General features: G+C 38.5%; 4 protein-coding genes across 7 annotated transcripts; 2 read left to right on the forward strand and 2 right to left on the reverse strand.

Moving 5' to 3' along the window:
* Nucleotides 1–78: 78 nt before the first annotated feature.
* LOC116213293 lies at nt 79–3,718 on the reverse strand. 3 transcript variants are annotated; one of them, XM_031548173.1, is made up of 8 exons: nt 3,472–3,718; nt 2,328–2,514; nt 2,086–2,191; nt 1,726–1,908; nt 1,113–1,601; nt 744–827; nt 566–645; nt 79–468 (listed from the first exon to the last, which is right to left on the reverse strand). In XM_031548173.1, the coding sequence occupies exons 2-7, from the start codon at nt 2,376–2,378 to the stop codon at nt 581–583; spliced, it is 978 nt and encodes a 325-aa protein (XP_031404033.1). In that variant the 5' UTR covers nt 2,379–2,514; nt 3,472–3,718; the 3' UTR covers nt 79–468; nt 566–580. The 3 variants fall into 3 exon arrangements, with proteins under 3 accessions (XP_031404033.1, XP_031404041.1, XP_031404049.1); XM_031548181.1 differs by having other exon boundaries at nt 3,457–3,702; XM_031548189.1 differs by having other exon boundaries at nt 3,596–3,698.
* Nucleotides 3,719–6,846: 3,128 nt separating this feature from the next.
* LOC116188953 (two-component response regulator ORR9) lies at nt 6,847–9,186 on the reverse strand. 2 transcript variants are annotated; one of them, XM_031518443.1, is made up of 5 exons: nt 8,591–9,162; nt 8,372–8,481; nt 8,176–8,295; nt 7,641–7,711; nt 6,847–7,515 (listed from the first exon to the last, which is right to left on the reverse strand). In XM_031518443.1, exons 1-5 carry the CDS (start codon nt 8,694–8,696, stop codon nt 7,215–7,217), a joined length of 708 nt encoding a protein of 235 aa, XP_031374303.1. In that variant the 5' UTR covers nt 8,697–9,162; the 3' UTR covers nt 6,847–7,214. The 2 variants fall into 2 exon arrangements, with proteins under 2 accessions (XP_031374303.1, XP_031374381.1); XM_031518521.1 differs by having other exon boundaries at nt 7,215–7,515; nt 8,176–8,253; nt 8,591–9,186.
* Nucleotides 9,187–20,879: 11,693 nt separating this feature from the next.
* LOC116192082 (protein STRICTOSIDINE SYNTHASE-LIKE 10) lies at nt 20,880–23,532 on the forward strand. Its single transcript, XM_031520508.1, has 3 exons — nt 20,880–21,287; nt 21,909–22,172; nt 22,766–23,532. The coding sequence occupies exons 1-3, from the start codon at nt 21,001–21,003 to the stop codon at nt 23,331–23,333; spliced, it is 1,119 nt and encodes a 372-aa protein (XP_031376368.1). The 5' UTR covers nt 20,880–21,000; the 3' UTR covers nt 23,334–23,532.
* A 1,186-nt stretch (nt 23,533–24,718) lies between these two features.
* On the forward strand, nt 24,719–27,349 carry LOC116192696 (protein STRICTOSIDINE SYNTHASE-LIKE 2-like). Its single transcript, XM_031521306.1, has 3 exons — nt 24,719–25,282; nt 26,264–26,536; nt 26,602–27,349. The coding sequence occupies exons 1-3, from the start codon at nt 24,897–24,899 to the stop codon at nt 27,185–27,187; spliced, it is 1,245 nt and encodes a 414-aa protein (XP_031377166.1). The 5' UTR covers nt 24,719–24,896; the 3' UTR covers nt 27,188–27,349.
* Nucleotides 27,350–27,758: the final 409 nt, after the last annotated feature.

Genomic DNA, 27,758 nt, shown 5'->3' on the forward strand with positions numbered 1-27,758 from the left:
GTTATAAACAAAATAGGTAATTTGGAGCCCCTATAAAGGTGAGCTCCAACGTCCCATGCACAAAGACCACCAGAAACGAGAGTGAAAGCAAGCAAGCCAGTCATTGAAACCTTTCTTCAAAGGCATTCCACAAGCAATATGAACACAAGTTCCCAACTTATTCCTTCCAATACAGCTATCAACACCACACCAAATTCAGCAGTATCAAACAAATGCTCGGGATTCACGTCCATGGAACAAATCCCTTGGCTGTGAAACACTATTCTGATCATATAAACTTTAGGAGACCATTCTAGTTCTCTTTCTGCTTCTCAAAAAACACAGTTCCCAGTGTCCCTCTGCATCACTGCCGCTCTTATGTTAGTTTATCTTCCACAAACCAATCAATATCTTCAGTGAGTAATCTGAGAAATATCCACTTCTAAGTGCTATATACACGCTCTGCAGTCCTAGAGGTTAAAGATGCACCTGCATTTAGAGAGCAAAGAACAGAAGATACCATCCAGTGCCCGAGAAGCAACAGTTGCAATGTATACATCAAGAAGCAGAATGCACCACTACTTACCACTAAAATCAATGTCTATTCACTGCCAAAATCTTCATAGTTCAAACCTTCAGATATGGGGTCTAACCTTCTGTTTTCTCCTGTTACATCACCAAAATAATATCCTTCAGGATTAACGCCAATACATATTGAAATAATGCAACCTGACCAGAACAGTGCCTATATGCAATCCTCTTACCTTGCTCTCCTCTTTCACGAGCATCAAGGAAATGGTCTGCATCTGTTGCCAAGAAAGGGGATCTTGGATAGCTCTCTAGTATATCTGAAAATATTATAACTCAAAAAGTTTTACCAAATTTTTAGTTGGGACATGTAGAGCATCACATCAGACTCACTAGAGCCATCAAGAGAAGTCATCGGATTTTATCTTGTAGTTCTTTCAATAATTGCCACGAGGGGTTCCAAAGATGAGGAAAGAACAAAATCTAAGGTAAATGCATTAATGTTGCCCCAAAAAAAAATAAAAAATATCAAACAGAATACTAGCAAAATGCAAAGAGGTAACAGTGCAGAAGAAAAGGTCCAAGTCCTAGAAGGAATCACAAACCAGAACTTTGAGAGAAATCAGCAGTGAGATCCGACAGACTGAAATTTCGAGGAATCTGTCCCAGAAACCCGAATGACGAAGCGTCTGCATCCAAGAGTGGCTCATTCAGGGGCTGTGAGGTAGACTCCACACTGCTGAAAGATGCAACAGTGGCATCTCCAATGGTTGACCGTGCTTCCAGGACATTAGTCTCAGCACCAAACATGTAAGGAGAAGCTCCAGAATAGCCAGTTTCTGTTTTGATTATTCCCCCATTGACTCCTTGCATAAGAACCATGTTTGAGCTTTGGCTGGATATCATATTTGGTGGAGCATCAATCCTATTAGCATGAGCAGCCATATCCATAGCAGAAGGCATACTTGCGTGCAAGGATGACCCACCATTTGTGTATGCATTAGACAAAGTGGAGCCTGCTGGATGCTGGATCTTTTCTGGCTTCAGTGCTGGGCCAGGATGCTCAGAGGCATAACATGCTGAATTCTGGTGTACTGTTTAATGAAGCAAAAGATTGAATATCGCAATTATGCAAATTTGAGTGTTTACGGAGTTTGATGTCATTATATTTTTGAAAATTTAGATGCATTAGATTAACACATATTGATGAGATCTTACACTGTGGAATATGACTTCCATTGGTAGTGGATAGAGGAGCAACTCCCGTCGGATACATCTGGTGCATCAACTGTACCTGTTGCTCCAGCAACTTGTTAAATTCAATTATCTGGTGCTTCACCATCAACCTCAAGTAATACGCCTTGAAAAATTCCTGGTTCTCCTCCTCAAGCTTCTGCCAAACTGAAAGAATCCGAATCGATGTGTCAACCAAAAAGGACTGTCAGATTGGCACAACTTGGTAAAGACAACATACGTTTCTTGTTTATCTCAATCAGAGGTGGATTTTGCTCGGAGCTAAATAATTATGTTTCCAACCATTAAGGCAGGAAAATTGACTCATAACAAAAAATAACTTACCAAGTTCCGTGAAACCGGGTTCTATTTTTGCCTGCACCAGTAAAGTCTCCACAACTTCTTTTTGATTCATGTACAGTTGAAGACATCTTTCTATAAGATTTTGCACCTGAAATAATTGAAATAGCCAATGTCGATAAATATGGATCATACAGAAAATTTGCTACAAGGACATTGCTGAAGATAAAGAGCTCCTATGATATTACAGAAAAGCATAACAAACAAGAAATTTATCGGCATCTCACCAGTTGAATATCCTGACGAGAAACCCTTCTGACTGTTCCACTAGACATCATTTAGATTTTACCCACTGTGCAATGACAAAAAGATGAGGTCTCTTAATGCTACACAAAATAATCAAGGGACTGCCAGGGGAGATAAATATCACTCTTTTCAGCTACTCCGTTGGGCAAAGCTTCGAACATGGATAATCTGGAAGCAAATGAAGGAAATGAATCTCCCAAAATCAGAAGATAAATTACTACCAACAATCAGATAATTATGGCTAGAAGCATCATTCACTAAGTTACATCACTCTTAATCACAAAAATAGGAAAGATGTTTTGATCAGTGCAACACGGAAGCACAAGAAGTCCAAATTACCAACACTGTAAAAGTTAAGAATAACAATAAGTCAATTTTCATAAATCACATCCTTCCATTCAATATCCTTGTTAAGTTGCAATAATTCAGCAAATGACGTCAAAGAATCAGTTTCCTAAAAACAGCGGAAATAAATTTCACTTTCCAGGTAAAAGCTCCATTTCGGACTTGCAGAACATCAAACTACAAATTTAAAGTTTTCCTTTTTCTCTTGACACAAATGGTCTCAGTATATTACATCCTCAAAAACAAGATTAGACCGTTACAAGAATACTAAACATATGCACATAACTGAGCTACTTGCCAACAGGGGCTGAGGAAAGCATGTTTATTTTCTGAATATCAATGATTACCAAACCGCCAAACACACCAAAGTTGACACCACCGTTACTTTATAAGAAACTTAGTTCGAAACATCAGCTGATATCTACAGATGATTATCAACGCTCAAAATAGATCCATCGGTGCCAAAGATCCATAAACCAAACCATGTTCATCTCAACAATAAAAATTCAACCAAACTCATATGCGAAAAAATAAAAATCCAAATTCCCGCAACCCCTAAACCAGAAGCAAGCCTAGTCCTTAGAAATATGCAAAACTTTTTTTTTTCCTCTTTTTCGGTCTTCCATCTCTCGACGAGCTCACCATATGAGCTAGGGTTTGATAAAAAACAAATGAATTGCGCATGATCGTACAGACAAAGCGCGGGGTCACCCTAAGCAAACCTCGAATCAACCAAAAATCAACCGAAGAACAAAAAATTAATACCAGCACGTATCATACCGCAGCCAAGCACATCAAACGGATAGTTTGCGGGAATTCGAGCTGAGAATCGCAATAAGAGATGACGAGATGATTGCCAGAACGAGACGCGAGAAGAGATTGAGCTCGAATCGGTAGGATTTACCCGTATGGATTTTTCAGAGAATCTGGGAAGGGAGAAGGGGTTTGGGTGCGATTTGATCGATTTTGGGTGGGATCAACTTGTTCGTTCTTCCATTCTCTTTTTTTTTCCATTATTTATTTACTTAATCCATCAAAATAAAAATTGGGCAAATTGGAGAGTGGAATCGTGCCACGTGGGATGCTAACGGAGCAAGTGGGCCCCGCATTGCGGTGAGCGAGGCGGTGAGTTCAGGTGGACTCGTTGATTAGGACTGTCTTTAGTCTTCTTCTAATCCTCTCATTGTCATTTGTCCATTTGGTTTTGGTCAATTTTAGGTCAAAAAGAGCCTCAAATCTTTAGCCTAAGCTAACTCCTAGCTGAGCCCTCACCCCCACTTCTCCTGACATTTCATTGGCTATGGTTATGGTTTTTCTTTGAGTAAATTGCCAAATATACATTCAAAAGATTAAAGTTGTCTTAACTGCATCTCGGCATCTCGACTCATTTTTTATAATATCAAACTGAACGCTAACAGTTGAAAGTTACATCAACGCAGCCCTTCCGTCCAGGTTTCGTGAAATATCAGACAGAATCGTCTTACGTGACTTTTTATATTATTTTTTTCTTTAAGCATCTTAGGCCTTATTTTGTAATGACCAAGACTTTTTATTATTTTTTAAAATGTCCACATCCGGGTACTCTCCACGACTCCACGATCTTCTCCAAATCGAACTTTGCTGATAGACTGAAGGAAAGGGGATTTTGCAGAAGGATATTCTCCTTTGTAGTAGAGAATGTCCAAGCCAAGCTTGCAGGATGGAAATCAAACCTACTATCAATGGCGGGGCGAGCAGTTCTCATAGAATCCACTTGTGCCGTCATCCCCTCCTATTACATGCAATGTTCTCTCCTTCCCAGCTCTATTACTTCCATCCTGGACATAATTAACCGAGATTTCCTCTATAGATCCACCCCAACTTAAAGAAAGCAGCATCTTGTAGCTTGGGATGAAGTCACCAAGCCCAAAAACATGGGCATAAGCAAATTGGACCTCCGAAACAAGGTACTCCTTGTTAGTCTTGTCTCTAGAGCCATTTCATCTGATTTGTCTCCTCCCGACACAAATAATATACCACACAGCGCTCAGCTCGTCTTTGGAAGGGTTTCAACAATTCATACGCGTGGGGAAAAAGGACCTAAATGGGCTATCAGTAGTGGAACCTCTGCATCCTTTCGGACAAATCAATGGGTTGGCATCTGCCCTCTCAGAAACATTATCGAAGGACCAATCCCTATTCTCGCAGATAGTAGGCTAGTTAGCTCTGTTTTCTCACCTTGCAAGGACTGGGACCTCAGTTCCCTCCCTTTTGATCTTCCACCTGAAAATCGTGCAATCCATCCATGGGCTCCCCCATTGGTCACAGAAGTGATGTGCCAGACAAAAGTCATATGGGGCCACTCATATAATGGGCAATATTCCTCAATGTCGGCATATATTATCTTCTCAATGATGCTGGGTTGCCTACGAATGACTGGAATTGGATTTAGAGCTGTCAAACACTGCCCGTGTACAATACTTCATCTGGCTATGTGCCAAGGATAGGTTAGCCACGACTGTTCCCTGCTAGCTCACTGTGGCCTTCCTATCTCACCTCCGTGCCCTGCTTGTTCCACGAGCCGTGAAACAGTCAAGGGCGGAGCTAGGATTTTCATCCAGGGGACTAAAAATGTTACTCGATATAAATAGTACATAAAATTATTTTTTTCAAGGAGGCAAAATACTAATTTTATATTACAAAAAACTCATAAATAAACATACTTTTGGGGCAAAATTTTTAAAAATTCAAAGTTCATGAAGGCAATTGCCCCCTCTGCCAATACATTGGCTCCGTCCCTGGAAACAGTGGAACACATTCTAAGGGACTGCGTAAATGTTCGCACCTTCTTGCAAAGCCTAACTCTACCGAACTCAAAGAGAACATCCTTTTTAGCTGCACAATCCCCTTTTCCTTCGGTCTCCTGGCAAAATTTGACTCGAAGAAGATCATGAAGAGGAAGACGATGATTAGAACTCGGGTGAGAGAGGAAAAGAGAAAGATGATGAACAGTAACCGGGTGGGGCACATTTTAAAAATAATAAGAAGTATGGGTCATTACCATACAAGGCCTAAGATGCTTAAAGGAGGAAACGATATAAAAAGTCACGCCCGACGATTCCGTCTGATATTTCACAGAACTTGGACTGAAGGGTTGCGCTGATATAACTTTTAACTGTCAGGGTTCAATTTAATGTAAAAAATGGATCGACGTACAGTTGAGACAACTTTCATCTCTCGATGGCATTTTAGGCAATTTACTCGTTTTTCTTTTTCTCCTTAGGCCACCTTGATATTCTTAACTTATTAATTATATGAGATTTAGAATCTCCATTTTGATATTGATTTAATTTTGATTACAAGGTATTTCTAGTGAGTTTTTGAACTCTGTAATGCCTACACAAAGTGCAGTTTGTTAATTATATCGTATCTCGTCATGTAATTGTCTATATTATATCAATTTCTACATAGTTAATTAGCTCACTGATTATAACCTTTTGTTTATTAACACGGCTTTAGATATCTTCCTTCTCGGGGTTTTTAAAAGTAAATATCGAGGGTTCCGCCTAGTTTTGCTCAAAGGGAGTCTAACATGAACAAGATATCCGATCCATTCCTATGCGAGAAACATAAATGATCACGAGATCTCTTTCAGGTTTCACTTCGGTTCTCTTCAATATTCATCTTTCAGCCTCGGGCGATGCTTTTGCTGGATCTCGACGGATAATACCTAAAGTAAAATAGAACAAAACATTGTACTTTGGATTTTTTAGAAAATGAAAGTACATAATTATTAATTGCTGGTATCGCTACCGGTTAATCGGTTGCACATTCCTCTAATTGATTTGCCAAGAGATGCCAATTTTGAGCCCATTTTCAACCCATGAGGCCTAAATTTTTAGCCCGTATTTCAGCCCAGCAGGCCCAAATTTGGGCCCATCTCAGCCCACTGGGCTGTGACTGTCCCAAATTCTCTTCTGCCGGAGCCTTTGTATTTTTCTCCCCAGGCAAGTTCTTTTGCAGACTTCGCTTCTCAGTTCTTTCACTTTGCATTTTGGCTAACAGAACCGAAGTGAATTAATAGAGATGCATGGATTCATGTTTGCCACTATATGCAAAAACCCCGGTTTAATTGGCAGCGGGAAACCGAAATATCCCGCCACCGGCAAAGCTAAGTTAATATCTCAACACGATTACAACTTGATTTAATTCGACGGTAAAAACATCCTTACATTGATGAAGGACATCTATACATTGAACTCCTTCTTCCCCTTTTCATACTGATCCTGATCGACTAAATTCAGCAAAATCCAAAATTGGAATGGAAAAGCTATTCTTTTCAGTAGGATCATACACCCCTCATCGGGGATCTAATTAATTTTCCAATTTCTACATAAACTGGCGGCGATCATCGAGGCCTTATGGAAGAAAGAGAGGAAAAAAGGAGAAAAAAGAAAAAAACAGAAGTTGAAGCAAAATCACAATTTCTTTTTCCTATAAAGGGCAAAGAATAATCTAATCAAAAGATTAATCATCATCGGGCCTCAGACTGCGGTGGTGACTCCATTACTGTATCTGGGTCTTGTTCTGTCAGGTGAAAGCCCTTCATCCATGGCTTTCCTCTTATTGCTGCTGCTGCTGCTGCTGCTACTGTTGTTACTTTGCTGCTGTGCCTGGTGAGAACTTTGCGGTTGGACCTCGGCTTTGTTCTCTGATTCTCCCTCTTCTTCTTGGTTCTCCTGTTTCTCCTGTTTCTTGGTCCTCATCATATGGTGTCTAAGCCTATGCAGATCAGACAGCTGCACCGGCTTCAAGAAGAACTCTTCTGCCCCTTCTTCCAAACATCTGCCCTTGCCCAAAAAGAACGAAAACCCAAAAATCAGCGAATTCGATCTCAACTCAAATGCCCATAAGCTGTTATTCTCATTCGTCTTTCTATCCTTAATTATTATTATTATTATTATTATTACCTGCTGATTCTCGAAGGCACGTTTTCCGACGACATGATAACCACCGGTATGTTCCTCAGAGACGAAGATTCCTGCAATAATCAGAGAATCCTATTCATATCTCATATAATCTGTCATTGGATGACAAACAAGATACAAATAGTATCTGGAATTTGATTGATTTGAACGGGCGGGCATTTTACCAGAAAAGGTAGGTGGGAAGGAAATATTCCTTCCAAGATTGTAAATGATATATTCCCAAGCAAGTGGGCAAAGACAAATATGGAAAAGTAAGGGGAGAAAGGACCAACAGCACCCCACTTTCTGAACAAACTTTCAGGACTCTGTCAATTTGGGAGATGCAAGGAGGCTCTATCCTATCAACCTAAGCAGAGGCCACTTTTCCTTTTCCCTCCAAAGGACTGAACTGAACTTTCCAGGAATGGAAAAGGATCCAAAACTGGGGAGGGCACAGCCAAAGATGGAAGACGAAAGAGACACAACGGTACAAGTGAAATTAAAAGATGAAAAAACAAAAAAACAAAAAAAAACTTACCTTGATTTTCTTCAGCAAATCGTAGCCGGTCATTCCGGGCATACAGTAGTCTGTGATGATCAGGTTCACCTCGACTTCCTGATGATTCCATGGGAAATTCAGGACCCCAGAAGGACAAATCTAAAATCCAACGAAAGGCAACGTTGGATAAAAGAAGCAAAACCGATCAATCCTATATCTCTCAATGAGACTGTACCTGGTGGTTGTTGGAGGAGACAGAAGGGGAATCCGAGCTGCTGCTCTGTTCTTCTTCCTCGCGGAATCCTAGGAATTCCAGGGCTTTGCTGCCGGAATCGACTGTCGTGACTGCAAAGTTCATCCCGCGAAGAAACCAAATCAGAAACAACACTTCAGAGCAATGGGGGGTTGCAGGGACAACGGAGAGCTTCCGTTAGAGCCCGGAGGCAATCCGTACCTTGATAGGAGGAGGTCTTGAGGAGCTTCTCGATGAGCTTCCTGTCAATGAGGCTGTCGTCCACGGCCAAGACATGGAACTGAGACTCCGCCGCCGCCATGCCCATTTCAAGAAACGCAATGAACTGAGATCCCAGAAAGATCAGAACTCGAGAGAGGGAGGAGGAGGAAGGCTGAAGCTCAACTTGGCTATAGCATAGGATGACGAGTGAGGAGGGAGAAGGGTATATGTATGGGAAATAGTTTTAATTAGACAAAGACCCAACAAGATCTGAGACACAACAGAGCAAAGATCCGACCGGATATCGCTTTCATTTTTTTTCCCTCGTTTCTTACACCTATCCCAAATCTTCCGACTTTCACCGGAAGGCGGATCTTTGAATTACAGGGCAAGCAAACAATGGGGAAGAGAACAACATCAGCAGCAGGAGGAGGAGGAGGAGGAAGGAGGAGCTCCCATGGGAATGAATAAAGAAATGAAAAATGATTATATTAAAGAAATAAAATCTGCAGGGGAAGGGGGTGTGGTGGAATATTTTACGAGAAAAATGTGGAGGTGGGGGCTGTCCCCCCTTACATATTTTTCACATTATTATTAAAAACTAATAATAAGAGGGCAAAAAAAAAAAAAAAGCTAAGAAGTGGAGTGATATGAGAAGAGGATAAATTGAATTCGTTACGCCTCGAATCGAGTTAATCGGACCCGACAACGCAAGATAAACATCACGAGATCGTAACATCGGATGAGTTATGAATCGTAATTGGTGCTGTTATAATTTAAGAATGGAAATAGTTTTCATGGTTTATGAGTGTGGAAATATTTTAAGGTGGGGCAGAGTGGGGCCAGGAAAATCCTTGGGAGAGATACGGGTGACGTCATCAGTCCTTTTGGTCTTTTTCCCTCTTTGGTGAGAGAGAAATCGATGTGGCGCTCTCACCGTAATCTTTTGGGCAGGTGGGTGGGGGGGAAGGAGGAGGAGGCCATTTTTCTCTTTTGTGATGTTGTCTTTTCTTTGCTTGGATGGAGTTGATCTCTCCCTTTCTTACTATTCCAATCCATGGCTCGAGATTTTGCTCCTCGTTGCCCATTATTCAAAAACCTTTTTAAGGGCAGTTTGATTGGCCAATTGTCATATCACCTGAAATATTAAGATTAAGAGGGGGAAAAAACTATTGTGTTTGCTATATATATATTTATTTATTTATTTATTAGAAATGCTGGTAATAATATTTAGTTTATAATTTATTTTTACGGAATTAAGAGGTGCAATTTATGGTTCTAATATGATGATAATATCAAGGGGTTCGGATGTAATAATTTTTATCAACCACAGTGAATTAATAAAAGAAACTATTAGATGTGCTTCGATGTATCGGTTAGTCGGAAGAGACCCAAGAATACAGAGGTTGCATGTTGTGCAAATCTCACTAAAATCGAACCGTTCACACATGAAACTTTTCACTATTCTAGCGATGTCCTAGTTCTAGCTCTCTCTCTCTCTCTCTCTCTTACAATCCTAATTTTGTTCCTTTTGATTAGTTTGCATGATTAAATCTAGACACAAGATCAATGGATGCTTCCTCTCACATTAGATATCTTACCTCCCGAGGATCCATTGATGAAATCCGAAGCGATTTGCAATTGATTGCTCGTTAGAAGATTTCCTTCATTCATACTTTGAAAATATTGACAAAGCATCCTCTAGAATGAGGGGGAAAAAAAAAGTCACTAAAAACATCGAGATTGGCTGTTGAAATTTGTCATGGGAGAATGTTCCGATTATTTTTTTTCCCTTCTGTTTCTTTCATTCCTTTTTATTGGTCTTGTTCTTTTCGCACTCCTCTTGTCGAGCCACTCCTAAATCTAACATCCTTTTCTTGTCATCATGACCCTCAGATCACATACCTTATAATATATGAACCAAAATGAAAATTTTGGTTCATTTTATCTTCGTAATCTCACAAAAAATTTCTTAAATTAAAGAATAATGCTCTGTTGCTCGTCAAAATCTCGATCAGTTAGGATTCTTCATAGTGATCCTGTTGTTTTTGCAATTACCCAACAGAAATGTGAAAGGCAGGAAATGTGGAGGATATGTGTGAGCATGCGAGGATTTGAAAAGGGGAAGGGAAAAAAAAAAAAAAAAAGGCACACAAACAAGAAGAGGAAGAATATTGGGTGGGCCACTTTGATTGATGACCGAAATCTCATGGATTTGTCAGAGTCTCTTTTCTTAATTGAATTTTCATAACCGCGTCAATGTCTCGGACACGACGTCCCCATTACATTGTTTCAACAATTTAATATTGTCTTCCTTTTTTTTTTTTTGGTTTTTAAGAAATAATTTAGATTTGAAATTGACCATATATTCAAGAAAATCAGCAAGGATGATGATTGTAGAAGAGCCCGGTTTTCATTTAATCCAACAAATAATGATCTCAATTTGAAACTGCTGTTTTTTCGAACTTAGAAATTACTTCACCCCCGACTGATGTCAAAATTTGGAACAATAGTCCATACTCGTACCCCGCTCAGACATTGCATTGCATTGCTCGAACATGTTTACGCTTCTAAAGCTTTCGTTGGATATTGAAGTCTAGATAAGATCAAAGCAGACTCGTATTGATCGTAACAAATAAAGCTATTAATCCTCAATTAGTAGTTATACGTGAAGTGGGCCGTATCAACTACTTCGAGTATCAATTATTTTCCAACTGAGTCCAATGACCAAACTCGGTACATAATAATCTCAGATATACTAGTTTGCGCAACTAAAAGTCATTTTACTATATCAAATACAAATCAATTTTATTGTGAATTAGATCACAACTGAGTATACTCTTTTTTTTTAAGGCATTGTCATTTAAAAAAAAAAAGAAATTTCTTGAAGGATCCATGCAGTTAATCATCACATAACCACCTCATTGCTTGAAAAAGAAATTGCTTACGCCACAAAATTGGTGAAAAAAGAAAAGGGAAAGAATTCATGAAAACAAAAGGGGGTAAAGAAGAAAAAAAAAGAGAGAGAGGGAGAGAGAAGAGGTGGGGTAGATTTCCAAAAGGGGCCCACCACGAACAGATTATCCGGCACCGTTGTTTTGGATCAAACTGGCAAAGATTCCGCGACACGTATTTTATATCAGTGTACAACCTGTCACATACAATCCCAATCTCCCCCCACTCCCGCAAATCGTATTGTAAGCTTTTGCGGAAAAGGTGGTTGGGGGGGAGCCGGGCCGGGCCGGTCTGCTCTGGTCTGGTCTCCTGGGGCCACGTCATCGCTCTGCCGCCCGCATGATGGCTCCGATCCGCTGTTCTCGGCTCCACCCAACCGCTGTGATAATAATCCCCTAAGATTTGGTCTTTGATCTTATCACTCTCTCTTCGGACTCCTCCTTTCTTCCTTTTACTTTGTCTTACATTTTTTTTTCTTTAATCTTGATTCGATCCTAGCAATTATCTTTCTATCTTCGGAAAGAAGAATTCCAAAGTGGGAAAAGAAAAAAAAAAAATATATATATATATATATATCTCTTCCTTGGGGGGCGGGATTTAATTGTTGACCTAATCGGATCATGCGAGCAAAGGCCATGTTGACCTAACCCTTTCCCTTTTATTATCCATCTCCCAAACACGGTTTGTCTCTAAAATCAACCCTCCTTTCGATCTAAAACGTTGTCACTTTTTCTTTTCCTCTCAAAATGAGTACAATATTCAACAAATAACAAGAACTTCTATGGCCCTTTTCAAGAATGAGAGCGCACCACGTATATATCTCCAGGTCGCTATGATATCGATCGTAAGAAAGTAATAAGCTAGAGAGATTCAAAATAAATCACGGTGTGCATCTGATGAAGAAAGATACATTGCCTGATAAAGAATATGTCTAAGGGGTTAAAAGTGATGGTACTTACTTAAAATGACACGAACATGCGAAATAATGATACTTGATTTTAGTATACGCTATACCATAGGCATTTTCCTCCTATATGAACTCAACTCAATTAGAAACTATATAGGGTTCCAATCGAGATGCACATATCTCTCTCTCTCTATACATATATATGTGTATATATATCAACTTTTATAATACAAAATGTAAAGTAGAATTGGCGCATCCATTATGCAATAAATTAATTTTAATTTCTATAAACAATTAATCAATTTTTATTTTATTCTCTAAGAAATGATTTAATAAAAAGATTTCAAAATTTTTATTCACCAAATAAATATAAGATTTTATTATAGAATTTGATGCTCTAAAATATTTTAAGGAAATATTGCATGTAATTTTTTCTCTTATTAATAATTCACCAAGTATATATATTTATATACATATCTTTTACATAGATATTTTAGAAAAATTTAAACATTAGTAATTCTAGTCGCAAATTTACATGTGGAATGGAAGATTATATGAATATTGATTATAATTTTCATTATAATTTTTTGTAAGACTTTAAATTTATAAAAATCTCCATATCTATAAATATTATCGTAATATAAACATTGACTGGAAGAGATTAATTTTAGAAAATTTTATTAGTATGTTTATTACTTATTAAGATAAAATTTAATTAAATATTTTTGGTGATAATTGGCTTAGTTTTGGTTTTTCAAATGAAACTATTGCGTGTTCATTAGAAAATTCACTTGGTAAAAGAATTAAAAGAATTTTTCTATAATGTGGTTTTTGCTACATTAATTTTATGATTTTAAATTATGTATATGATTTAATTTTTTTATTAAAACTATCAAAAAACAATTTTATAAAAGAACAAATGTTTCAATCATAATAATCATATTTTAAAATTATTATAGTACAAATTTGAAAAGAATAAATATATCTAGAACAAGAACCCATGCATCGTACGAGTAGTAGACTAGCGTACATATTACATAGAGAATGTATTAGTAAATAACGAGAGGTCTTATCATTAATTAGCCCCCTCTTGCTTCTTTCATAAGGAGGAGAGGGAATGCCATTGCCACACTGCAAAAGCTCGGATTCTCAACAGGAGCTGTCCACCTCCATGGGAACCTTGCATGCTCCTCTTTGAAAATTTCATGATGAGTTGACCCCACCAATGTTTGGTCGACACTTGGCAGCTACTGGAACCATGAAATCAATCTCGGGATCTTGCCCAAATTAAGACATAATCTATTCATTTCATAATATGTATGTATGTATATATATATATATATGCGCTTATAATGTCATGTGATATATATACATAGCATTTTCATTTTGTTGGCAGTGCTTAACATATTATTTCTTATTGGATAAATAGGTAAGCAAGTTGCCATTTTGGATTTTGTCCGAAGTCTTCAATCCTTTTGGACAAACTCTGGCTTGGAGCTGTTGCATGTCAAAGATATAATATATCTGCATACGTGGAAGCTCAAATTAACAAATCATGCAATCGGAACAAAAAGAAAATTTATAAGAATATTAGGATTTACTATCCATGGAAAAAGATTGAAGTAATCTTCAAATATCTCCCTGAAAATCTATAGGTCCATCGCCCCTGAATCAGACAAGGGTAATGTCATGCTCCTAGCTGTTAACTTATGTATTGCCATTCACCGCTTAACTTCGTATCGCCTCAGTTGCTATACAAAGGAGATGGACAATTGGGTTTCAGCCATATATATGTTCATTTACAAAACAAAACAAAGATGCATGGGTAGATCTGACTGCTAATAAAAATTAAAGAATCGTCAATCTTTTATGCTGAGTTTGATTTCAAAATAGAATTTTAAAATCAGATTTTGATTTTGAAAAAGAGTATGATAAATGGTTACGTATGGTGCTCACCATTTAACTTTGTATGAGTTATTTTGTTTTATTGTAAAAAAAAAGTGATATAAATGGGGATCCATCCTTTAACTTTGTATGAATTATTTTGTTTTATTATGAGTAAAATTAAGTTAAAGTGTGATTTTAAAATCACTTTAAAATCAAATAAACCTTTAATTTCTGCCATATAAAGTTCTGAATTGAATTCACCTACAAAAGTGATAATCTCTTGATATTCTTACGGCAAAATTCGACAATTGCATATGGAGTTGTGCATTGGCTTTTGCTTTTTGGTCCCTAGCAAGGCCTATTTCCCCTCGTCTGAAGGCTTTTGAATTTCAATATCAACCGGTCCCCCACCCCTTCATCTGCCGAGTTCTCCCCCCTTTCCCTAGCTCTCTCCGTCATGCATTGCTTCAATGTCTGTGTATATATACGTGCATACTGCTAGCATCTTTCAATTATATATGTCCCATCTAAGGCATACAGGCATGCATAGAGATGCCTATATGAAACACAATAATGTCAGTTCCCGAACCTTTCGGCCAAATCCTCCAAACCAGACTTATGACATGTCTGACTGGCATAGATAAAAATAGATGAAAATTTCTGACTGGTAATGTGTATTCCTTAAAATTTATGTATGAAAATAGATAAAAATTTCAGATATTGTCCGACTTTTAAATATATGATGTAATATACTTTCTTTATGAATTTATCGTCCAATCAGTATCTATTGATTGGGATGCGGAATTTTTTTTATCCTCAAGGGTGTGGCTCGGACATCAGTTCATGACAATTTTGGGCTGCGATTGTACCAATCGAACGATCCTTAATAAATGAAATTTATAGTGTTTGACTTTAATGCAGCAATACTAGGTCAACGTCAACGAAAATGACAATTTTGACAAGTACATATACACACACATTGGTATAAACAAATAAATTAAACGTATGACCAACCACATCTTGACAATGAAATCTGCCTCTGATTTCGATAGGGAAATAAGATTATTGTTAATGCATGTTTTGGCCTATCAAGACTTGACGCGCCCCTGAAATTTCGTTTGCAATAATATATATAATTAATCTGGAATCGAAATGTCAATATCGTGGCTCAATGTGTACTACATAGACAAAAAAAAATAACCATTCTTATGTACTTTTCCCGCCCTATAAAGAACCTATTTACGAGGTTGACATCTTTAATTCATTGTTAGTTCCATTCTAATTTGCATAAGTAATTTATCCACTGTTTATTAAAGAAAAAAATATTTTCCAGCTTAATTATTTTGTAAAATTCTGATCGACTATTTGTTTGATATATAAGAACACTAGTAATAGAACATAATTTACATTTTTTTATAATTAAAATCCGACCACTCCTCGAAATCACATGAGCAGCTACCACGGCCAGCCAGGTTATCTCCAAAAATTTAATGGGTAATTAATTGCCACAACTCCACAGACTACATGCATGTGTGTGAGAAAACACAAACTACACTGCAAGGGTTATTTTGAGACAACCCACAAAAAATATGGGGCAAACTGAAATTAGAACTTTTCCATTAAGCAACTAATGCATACTAAGATTAGACACCTAATCATTGTATGGTTGATAACTAACTAGGTTTCTGAACTCATACTCCTCAAACCATTCCGAACCACCGAATAAGAAAAATCTGCTGAAATATATAAGTATATATATTTGCTGGATATGTATATTCTCCCAAAAAAACTGAATAAGCAGGTCCAAAGTCGACATGTTGAATGCTAAATCGGGATTTATTAATTAAATTCTCACCCTAGCAGGTGGAACCAATAATAATCAACAGTATTATTATAATTAAGTAAATTATTAATAGAATTAAGAACCTTATATAGCCCCGATACAGTGAACATCCTCCAAGGCCATTACTTTAAAAGAGATATGATAGTACTTTTCCAAGATCTTCTTTGATTTTATACGTGTTTAATAATCCCAAGAGATATTAACTTTTTTATTTCAATTCAATGAATGAATGAATTAATAGTTTAGAATGGCAACACACATGGAAGGTATATGCCTTGCAAGTTGCGCAAAGTAACATTATGTTTTGACATTCAAACTCCAATTAAAAAGAAAGTTGCAAATTGCTTTGTTAATTTCCCTATTGATTGATCGGATTGAGCTTTTCCCATCATGCTAATAAGTTAGTCAGCTGACACATATCGATAGAACATTTTTTGATCTATTTACATACAATTTAACATCCACATACAAAAAGTAATAATAATATCAGTACCGTTGAAATCTAACCTAGGGTGTAGTTCAAGAGATAACGTAAAGAAAAAGAGGTAGAGGCTAGCGATCGACAACTCGATCTAGCTAGTTCTCGGAGTAGTTTCAAAATTTCGGCCATGTACGAAGCCTTACACATCAAAGTAGGCCTAGGACGGTGTTTCTGAAATTGATAAGAGGTTTTTAATTAAGCTTCGATTGGTAATGTTAGGATTATACAATATTGCCGACTAATCAAATTTAATTAAGCTGAGACCTTTTTTGCACAAGGAGCTTCCTGCCTATATATATATATATATATATATATATATATACGATGCACAAATTAGGACTATAGCTAGCTAGGGAGCCCGCATTGAAGTTAAAAAAGATATATAATTAATTGATTACTGATGATATCTTAAATAAAACAAAACCCTAATTCCAGTTACTAATGTCGGAAACTTTCTGAAAAGATCCTCAATTACTACTACTAGCAAGAAATGCTTGAAAAGGTGAAGTTTGTGGGATCGGCCGGAGAGGGGCCCCGGCTCCCCCTGCAGATCACATTAATTTAATCAATTAATCGATCATTAACTCCACTTAGTAGGGATTTTGGCAAACAAGAACAATAATTTGCCACAAAAGGCTCCACTTTGATTTGTCCTTGAATTCCAAGCTCTGACTTGGAATAATCAATCATTCTAAAAGCGGTGTTATTAGTGAGAGTGGCAATCATCGGCTAGATCGATCGAGGGTTCAAATTGAACACTGCGTCTATGTTTATCTAAATTCGTCTCGGAAATGAATATATATATTGATAGATAATCATAAATACTCTACTTACACATTGTACCTGTACAATTAAATTAGGTCGAAAAATATGACGACATTAATTTAGCCCGTTATATATATATATATATATCTAATTAATGAGTCTTGCATTTTTGTTTGTCCTTGTTTTCTTTGTTTTTGAAAGGAAAAAAAAATCGAAAATAGAAATTAGGAAATTTGACTTTATTTTAATTTCCATTAGCAAACATGCAGGTAATAAATTAGCTATACTACCCGCTATGACTGACCACCCCAACCATGTTTCTTGGATTCATTAATTAGCTCCCCGCAAATCACACGGGGAATAAGAATTTATACAATACAGAGGAATTAATGTTATTAATACAAAGGAACTGATATTACAATAATAGGAATTATATTTAAGATGATAATAAATAATTCATGAGGTCCAAGTTAAGAGAAATATAGTAAAGTAAATAGAAAGTCGTTGAGAGCGAGATATTTATGATATGGTCACAAAACTCTCATTCCAAGAAAGGATTTGCTGCCCCCATCAAACAAATGGAGATCCCTTCTCTGATATCATTTTCTTTGTATTTAATTTTTATTTTGAATATATAAAGAATCTTCATTATCATTCGAGAATAAAAATTCTTGCAGGGTATTGTGGGTCTCAGCAAATTAGCTTTAGTTAGACATATACAAATATGATAATTTTGGACCAAAGGAAATATCACCGAGAGGTGTTGCGGCATTGCGAGTTACATTTAGCAAAGACAAAAGTGAAGAAAAGACATAAAGATAAATCTGTAATTATAAGTGAGAAGATTACCAAAGGATATCAAAATTATGATGTGCACACTCTATTCAAATTACCGAATGCCGATCCGTACTATAAATGCGTACTTGAATTGACATATTATATTCATAATTATGGCAGAACCATGTTCCTCCCTTTCCATCATCGCAAGAATTGCAAGCCATATTTTACGTGCAAGGAATCACAATTATTCTTCTGATTAAGATCGGGTATATATAAATATATATTTGGCCTTTTATAGAGCTGTACAAGATGAGGGCTTTCTTTGAATTGGTTAAATATGCAATAGTATAATAGATTTCCAGATCACACGGCCCCGACATGAATGTACTTCCACCGAATTAATAACGCTTTCCTTTTTTGGCCAAAAATAATTAATAATGTTTAATAACTTATAATTGCAAGGTAAAATATTAAGAAGATATATCTACGCAAAAAACAATCTGCCCTTTGGGAGAAGAGCTTTTGGGTGCCCTTAAGGGCTCATGTAGGGGCACCAATCCTTATATAGAACTACATATTCCCAAATTAAATAACATAATTTATAATTACATCAAACAACCAAAAATTGGTTCTTGTAAAAATAATTATATATATATATATATATGGGTAGTGATAATTAAATTAATGATTAGAAGACAAAAGTATATGTGTAATATATTTGTATGAATGGGACTATATAGAGGAGTAATATATTAGAAAAAAAGGGGTCTAAATATCTTAAAATAGAAGTACCGCATATGAATGTACATAATATATTCTCTTTTTCATTATTTTTATGGGCATTTTCTTGTTTTAATTTCTATTTCTTATTCCCCTTTTTTTTCACGTTGTTTTATGTATGTACGAGAGTGTTTTAAGTTTCGAGGACAAAATGATTTTTTCTATGGCACGAAATGGGAACTTTAGAATAGAAAGTTCCTATATATGGCTACGAGAAGGAAATTGATTTTTTTTTAAGGGTTCCTTCCTTTTTCTTTGCTTTCTTTTTTTCCCCCCACTGAAATAGCTTTTTCTATACCTGACCTAAATTATGCATGCATGTCCCATGCGGATGACTATAAAAAGTCAGAGGGAAAATCTTTGAAAGAAGAAAGCTAACGAATGAAAAGCAATCCCTCCGTGAAGGAAAATGAAGAGTGATCTAAAAGCATAATTAAGCTTGCCGAGATGCATTCTAGTAAAAACATCAGATATGGCCCTTTATCGATTTTATTTGGTGGGGCCATTCGGATCGGAACCAATCAATAAAGAAATATTCCTGTGCATCGATAAGGCATGGTAAGAAAGAACGTTACAACCTGTGCAAGGAAATGACACCAACACAATCAGGGACGGATCTAGAAATTTTGTTCAAAGGGAGTGAAGTTCAAAGAAATTTTATATCGTAAAGTTAATGAGAGTAAAAGGTGATAATTTAATTGAAAAAGTCATAAACTCGACACATTTCAATAGAAACTTCGTAATTTTTGTCGAGTTCAAGGGGGCGACCAAACAGGCTCGAGCGGGGGAACGAGTTTCGTGATTACTCATGGGAGGACACGTATTCTCAAACTGTAAAGGGCCAAAATAATTCTAGTTTTGAATTAAAGTGTCGCAGGCAGCCCAAATGAAAGTGCTGACCAAACTCGGGGCTGCTATGTGTTTGGGCCAACGGCTATAAGGACTTGGGCAAGAAATGTCAGTTGGGCTCGGAGCCGGTTCAGCCTGCAGATGCTGATAAGTCGAGCAAGTCTCATGCATGGAGTAGTGTATTCGTATTTGATCCCGAGATACGTCGCGCTCGTAGAAACCTTTCCGTCCGCTAGGTTCGGTTCTAGAGCTAACTGATATCTTTATGATCAATTCGTGATGGAACCAGATTAATGCACCATAAGGTAAAATTGCTTGATTGCACAATTTTGCCAATGTGCTAGAGCACCACCGGCGTCGAGCAAGGAAGCATAAGGCTGACGGGATGGCCTCGAGATCGAGTCAATCAACCACCCATCTTAATTTGCTCATCATTGAACAGTGGCACTGAAGATAAGAGACTAAACACAGAGGAACTGGGATATGTGCATTTACCTTATTCAGATTACTAATAATTTGCTTCAATCAAACATTTAGAAAATTTAATATTAGATTCCCAGTAATTGGCATAGGCTATCTCCTTATCAAACCCTATCGAAATGATAATTTTTTAAATGGGACTTATGTTCAGACTAATTCTACTGTTTTTATATGAGAAGGAAAAAAAAAAAAAAAGAAAGAAAGAACTCTATTGGTTGATATCATAGGGGCTATTTGGATGGATGTAAAGTTCGGAGATTCCTAAGAATTTTCGAACACTTACATCCTATATTAGAATGTTTGGCAGGAAAATAATTCTATATAATCACTTTCTTGCATTAAAATTTTACGGGTGTAGTTGAAAATGTTTTCATGATCAAAATACCTCATATTCTCGAATTATAACTTTGAGTCTCATATTTTATCCCTATATATAAATTATATATTATATTATTACCAATATTTCCCGTAATCCAACGTACTTATCAAACACAATAATATTACTTTTTTGACTTAAAACCCACGTAAAATAATTTTGCAGTTTGATTTGCCTTATAATCTTTGCACACTCCTCCTAATCTAAATTGGGCGAACCAAACGGCCCTGTAAGTTCTTTGGATGAACTCTGTTTCACGGCTGCCGCGCTGAAACGAATTGCTTGCTCAGTCAATCACTGCACGGCCATGGCTACGAAGCTCATAGTAGCCGCGGCTTCTCTTGCAGTGATATCCGTCGTCTTAGCTCTTCTGTACCCGCCCGCCCGCCTCTCTCTGCCCCCTTCAATCCCCGGGTCCCGCGACCACCTCCACTCCTCCCGGATACTGCATGTTGACGGGGCCTTCGGGCCGGAAAGCCTCGCCTTTGACCCCAACGGGGGAGGCCCGTACACCGGCGTCGCCGACGGCAGGATTCTCCGGTGGGATGGCGACGGCCGGGGCTGGGTTGATTTCGCCGTCACCAGTCCCAACAGGTAAGTGAAACCTAATCCCTCCCCAGCTCCTATTGCATGTTATTGGTTCACTGTTCACCTTGCAACCGAAAGAGTGAACTTTGACACTGAGAACATGTTGCTGCCGTAAGCTCCCATGGTAGAATTGATTTCGTCTATGACATTGAATTTGATGATGGTCATGTGCTGCATTCTCACGTGGTTCGTCTCGGTCGGAGAGTCTCGTCCAGCTCAAGTTCTGAACTTGGAAGACGGAACAGGAAAACCTCTGCATATAGTTCATGGATATTTGATGTTCTGCAGCTCGTTCAAATGTCTTCGATGAGCTGATTGCTCCCACAAATTATGATTTATATGATTCTGATGTGTTCTTGCCTGTAATGAGAAAAGAAGCCAGTCTTATGGAAGATATATTATCGGGTCACAGCCTAAATTGCAGAAGAAAAGGAAACGAGGCAGTACAGTAATTGGTTCGCGTTTTATCCAATTAGCAGAGACTTATAATTGCAAATTTTGAGTGTTGTTCTGTGCTTCGAATAAGCTTGTGAGACTGCACTGACTACTGAAGTGTCCATGACGATGTCCTTTATGTGTATATATATTTCTTGTCTTTCGATGAGCTTGCCACTGTTATGTCACTAGGAAGGACTGTGTTCGGCCTTTTGCGCCCGAACTGGAGCACATCTGCGGGAGGCCACTCGGACTTCGGTTCGATAAGAAGACTGGAGATCTCTATATTGCGGATGCATACTTTGGGCTCTTGGTGGTGGGCTCCGCTGGTGGGTTGGCCGCTCCAGTAGTCACTGAAGCTGAAAGTCACTCATTTCACTTCACCAACGACATGGATATTGATGAGTTTGAGGATGTCATTTATTTAACGGACTCAAGCACAAGGTTTTATAGAAGGTAAGTTTAGGATTATCTCTGTGCATATCTTCTTACTTCAAGTTCATTATACCTTTTCAAATTTTACAAAACTGAAAAACTCAGAAATTTAGTCATGTGTAAGAATGTGCCCTCTCAATTGGCTCCAAATTCTTTTCTAACGTGGAAATGGGCATCAGTTCCAGTTGTCCTCAATTTATACTGAACATGAAAGACAAAATATTTTGCGCTTTCATCAATGAGAACAACTTGATCTCAGTTTGTACCATGTATTTTTCTTTCTTTTCTCAAGAAAAGGAAAGCTCGGAAAGTGAACGATTTTAAGCTACATGATAAAGGGTGGTCCAGGTTCGTGACTAGACTCAGTAGGTTGCTAATGATGCAATTCTCAACTAAATCAAGACAGTGCTGTTCTAAGGAAACAAAAAACATGTATCATATTATGAGCTGAAGAAATAAATGTCATCATTTCCATTTCTTCTGCATCGCTATCTACTACTCACATGAAACACCGAAGAGGAATCGCGACCCATTTGATTATATTGTGTTTCCTTATTCTGGATGAATGAAGAAAATTCAGAGAAGTGGTACTGACAGTAGTGCTTTTTTTCCAGGCAATTTATGTCTTCAATTCTAAGCGGAGACAGGACAGGCAAGCTAATGAAATATGACAAGTCAAGCAAACAACTGACGGTCCTACTACGAGACCTTGCTTTTGCCAATGGGGTGGCACTGAGCAAAGATCGCTCCTTTGTGCTGGTAGCGGAGTCAACCTCTTGCCGAATCACAAGGCTATGGCTTCAGGGTCCTAATGCCGGCAAGTCAGACACTTTTGCTGAATTGCCTGGCTTCCCTGACAACATAAGGAGGAACCCGGACGGAGAATTTTGGGTTGCCCTCCATTCCAAGAAAGGTACTTTTGCAAGGTGGGCTCTTTCAAACACGTTCATCGGGAACCTGTTGCTAAAATTTCCGCTTAGCTTCAGGCAGCTGCACTCAATGTTCGTGGGTCGCCCACATGCCACTATTCTGAGGCTGAACGAGGAGGGAGAGGTTTTGGAAGTTTTGGAAGACGTTGAAGCGAAGGGTTTGAGGTTTCCGAGCGAAGTGGAAGAGAGGGATGGTAAGTTGTGGATTGGTTCGGTGATGACACCCTTCATCGGCATCTATAATAGGAATTAGGAGATATCCTCAACTTCCGCAGCGGCCTATGATATACTGTAACACCTCCAAATAATCTTGAAATTAAGCCCCTGGTGTTTATGCATGTAGAAGGATGTCTCGAGGGTGCTGACTTAAAGATAATGTAAGAAAGACTTTCTCCTTTCGGTTGAGATGTGCTGAAGCTTTTTTATGTTAAGGTAACTGCAAGTGAACGAAAGTGAATCTCTCCTTTATGGCAGGGGATAGCCTGCGAAGTATTCCGTGTGAAATTCGATGCATTCAACCAAATCTTGCTCGAGAATTTGTTCCAATAGAAATCGAATTGATAGCTATGAGACAGCGAGGCTGTCTATGAAAGAGAACAAACGTTACGGTTCTCTGATAAGGATTCTGTGGCTGATCGGCCTGATGCAATAACGCCAAGAATGCTACACTGTTGGGCCGCTGGGGCCAATGAAATTAAAACGTGCCAAGGAATTTGTACGTGAAATGGAGCATTCCCGTGGGGAAAAGTTGGTCTGTCTTTATCACGTTAACGTCGATCTTTCTAGCATAATATCGAATCACCATAACATATTTAGTACTTTTAATTTAAACATTTAATATTTTAATTTAAATATTTAGTCTTTTTAGTAACGATGATCGGTATAAATATTTTTTTACAAGTAGGAAAAGTAACGCCAAGAATGCTTCATTGCTGGGCAGCTGGGGCCAATGAAATTAAAACTTGCCAAGAGAATTGTACGTGCAATGGAGCGTTCCCCTGGGGAAAAGTTGGTCCGTCTTCAACCCATAAATCCGGCGTCTTTTTAGCATGACATCGACTTGCCTTAATATATTACTTTCGGTTCAAGTATTTATGGCATGTTTGTTTTCCTAGTTACAATTACAAAAATTTTAACTTTAACTTTAATTTAACACACTATATAATAAAAACACACATTGTTCAAGTTAAAAATTTTAATTTTAATTTTAACTCAACACACTAAATTACAAAAATACACATTTTTCAAGTCAAATTTATAATTCAATCTCATTTGTCATTTTTCACAATCAAAATTAAAGTTACTTTAATTCTGAAACAAAACGCACTGTTAATATTTTAATTCGAGTATTTAGTCTTTTAATAATCGTGATCAGTACAAATATTTTATTCATACTTTCAATTTAAGTGTTTAATATTACGACTGAAGTGTTTAATATTTTCTATCACAACAAGTAAAAGTACTAAATATTTTAACCAAGATATTAAATATTTGAATTAAAATATCAAATGCGTCACCGTAACTTAGAATTTCCCGTCAACCTGAGTTATAGTCGAGATCAATTAAGAGCTTCAAACGCCAAGTAACGTGTCCAGAATGGCACAGTGACATTGCCCAAACAATCATGAATTTAATTTTCGTTAGTCGGAAATCCATAGGTCCATAACCTTTTTTATTCAGGCAACTCCCCGTCGATACTTCTGCAGATAAATTCTTACACGAGAGAGGAATCTGATGAAGAGATGGATCTTTGGAGTTTGGACTCTCTCTCTCTCTCTCTCTCTGGAGTCTTCGTGCCAATAACAACTCGCCAAACATGAACGCGACAGCTTCACACGGCCGGCTCAGTGCTCAAACCTCATCATCTATTTCATCTCTTCATGTTCAGAAGGGCGAAAAGGAGAGAAGGGCCATGAACTCGAAGCTCTTACTCCCAGCATCGGCAGCCGTTGTATTATTCTCTGCGTTGATCGTAATCATCGCCACCCTCAGACCTGGGGGTCTCGATCTTCTCCGCCGAGAAACCGATGTGATAGCCGGGAGAGTGCAGGCTGTCCCGATAGAGAGGGCAGTTGGGCCCGAGAGCTTCGCGTTCGACCCTCGAGGAGACGGGCCCTACACCGGCTTGTCGGATGGTCGGGTTGTCAAGTGGGTCGAGCATGAGAGGAGGTGGGTCGCTTTCGCTTACACTTCTCCTAACAGGTACGAGCCCTCTCCCGTGCTTATGTTTCGAGGTCGATTCTTTTGATTCCTGAGTAACAATTAGTGACGGAAACAGAGGAACACGATGAAGTCATTAGAAGTTTCTCGATTCTATGATATATGCGTTCAGCAATCCAACAACTATGGTAGGTTTTAAGTGAGAAAGCATAAGAAAATTTGAATTATTAGCATTGATGTTTTATAGTTCCATCTTTTTTATCGTTTGATTATAGTGACGAAATTTGAACTATTCCATCAGTTTTCATCTGATTATAGTGACCGCTCAGTCCAATCCTCAAACCGTCACAGTAAGTATCATATGCAGATTCGTCCAATTACTTTGAAGATTACCTAATCGGTCTAAATGTTGTCAATCAGTCAGTTTAGTGGTAGACCATCAATGAAGAGATGTTTGTATTTGTAGCTCCCTTCTGGCGAAAATTGCCTGCAATATTTAAACCAGCGTCCGGCTTTAACTTTCCCCAGTGATCGGTGCTCCGTTATGCAAAGCTAGCATTACGTTTTCAGGAGAAATTGTGTTGCAAGCAGTTGTGTGCGGTCTATGATACATAGTACTCGGGGGGCCCTGCCATCCATAATATTAGCGACTTAAATTTACAGAATCCATCATGAAATTATTATGAAAGTAAGGACCCATCAATTCAAGGCCGGCGCTAGAGAATAGAGGTCCCCGGATAATCATCGACCATAAAAATAGAAACTCTTCCATGTAGGTTAAGCTCCAGAAAATACTTATTTTGGGTATGAGTTGGTTTGCCGTGCCTTATGCACCATAATAAGGTTTTATGGACCAGTCCCCGGGTTACATACGTACATTTAAGAATCAACAATTTCCCGATCGAGTTCGATTTGAATGCACTACTCGAGTCAACCTCCCGTTATTGTTCGATAAAATCCTTTCACCTCATTTGGGCCGTTTTCTTATGAAGTTTTGGCATGTCTTTTGCTATTATTTGCTAGAGAGGAATGTGAGGGGCCACATGACCATGAAGCAATGGAGCACATCTGTGGGCGTCCGTTGGGCCTGGGCTTCAACCATAACACAGGGGACCTCTACGTTGCAGATGCGTATATGGGTCTGCTCGTGGTGGGCCCAGACGGCGGCTCAGCCACCAAGGTGGACGTCGCAGCCGGAGTCGACCCCGGTCCGCTGAGATTCGCCAACGGATTGGACATTGATCAGCGTAGCGGAACCATCTATTTCAGCGACAGCAGTACCAAATATCAGCGCAAGTATGTGCAGATTTGATAATTTATTCATTATGTGGATTGAACCGAACTAATCAAATCTTTTGCAGGGACTACATATCTCTTATCCTTGCCGGTGACAAGACTGGAAGATTAATGAAGTACGACCCACATACCAAACGAGTCGAAGTCCTGCTCCATTCCCTTGCATTTGCAAACGGAGTAGCCATGACTTCAGACGGCTCCTCTGTCTTAATTTCCGAGACCAGCAGCTGCAGGATCCTGCAGTATTGCCTCAAGACCGGGACAACCCGCGTGTTCACGCGGCTCCCCGGGTTTCCCGACAACATCAAGAGGAGCCCCCGGGGTGGGTACTGGGTCGGAATCTTCAGTAGGAAGGGGAGGTTACTGGACTGGTTGCTGGCCAATCCTATGGTTGGGACGGCCCTGACTAAGTACGTCCCGAACCATACGAAAGTGGCCCTCTGGTACACTAGGTGGAGGGGGAGGGGCCTCGCGGTGAGGCTGGGCGAAGAAGGTGAGGTGTTGGAGGTTTTGGAGGGGGAGAGCATTGGGAGTGAATGGAAGTCCGTGAGTGAAGTGGTGGAGATGGAGATGGAGACGGAGAGGGGCGGGAAAAACAAGTTTTGGGTCGGTTCCGTAAATATGCCATTTGCAGGGACTTTTCTGAGATGAAAAAGTTGGAAGTTAGTTGCTTCTGATAGCGGTTGGTTGGTTAACGAATTCTTTTCGGCCCCAAAAGTAATAAAAGAAAGTTGGTCGATGTTTAATTTGCACATCCATCATTAAGTGTGGTGTAGATGTACAAAATCACCATATATAGTTTTTGATCTATGAGAAGTCGATTGCCGCAAAGTTCTCACGGATAAGGCAGATTGATGCAGAAATTTCTGAAATTAAATGGAGACGACATGAATCTCCCAAAATGAAATATGGCAGAAGTTCGTACATTTCTCCTCTTTCTTCTAATGCTTCGGTTTTAATGGTTTAGTACTACATCGGGAATATCTCGGAATCTTTAGCAGTTGGTATAAATGGTAAAAGAGGTGATGCCAATCGGCCAAGTTTCTAATTAAAAATGGCCGCGTGATCGCATCGCACGTCTTCAACTGCGGAACTGCAGAGAAATTTGGATTCGTAGAATCAGACAATGGATATTCGGAAACGACGTCGAGCTGCATAAAAAGATTTTTTCTTGTGATTTTATGGTCCGGAAAAAAATCAGGGCCCCCTCCCGACTTTCTGG

The sequence above is a fragment of the Punica granatum genome, chromosome 1 (assembly GCF_007655135.1).
Source record: "Punica granatum isolate Tunisia-2019 chromosome 1, ASM765513v2, whole genome shotgun sequence".
NCBI lineage: Eukaryota > Viridiplantae > Streptophyta > Magnoliopsida > Myrtales > Lythraceae > Punica > Punica granatum.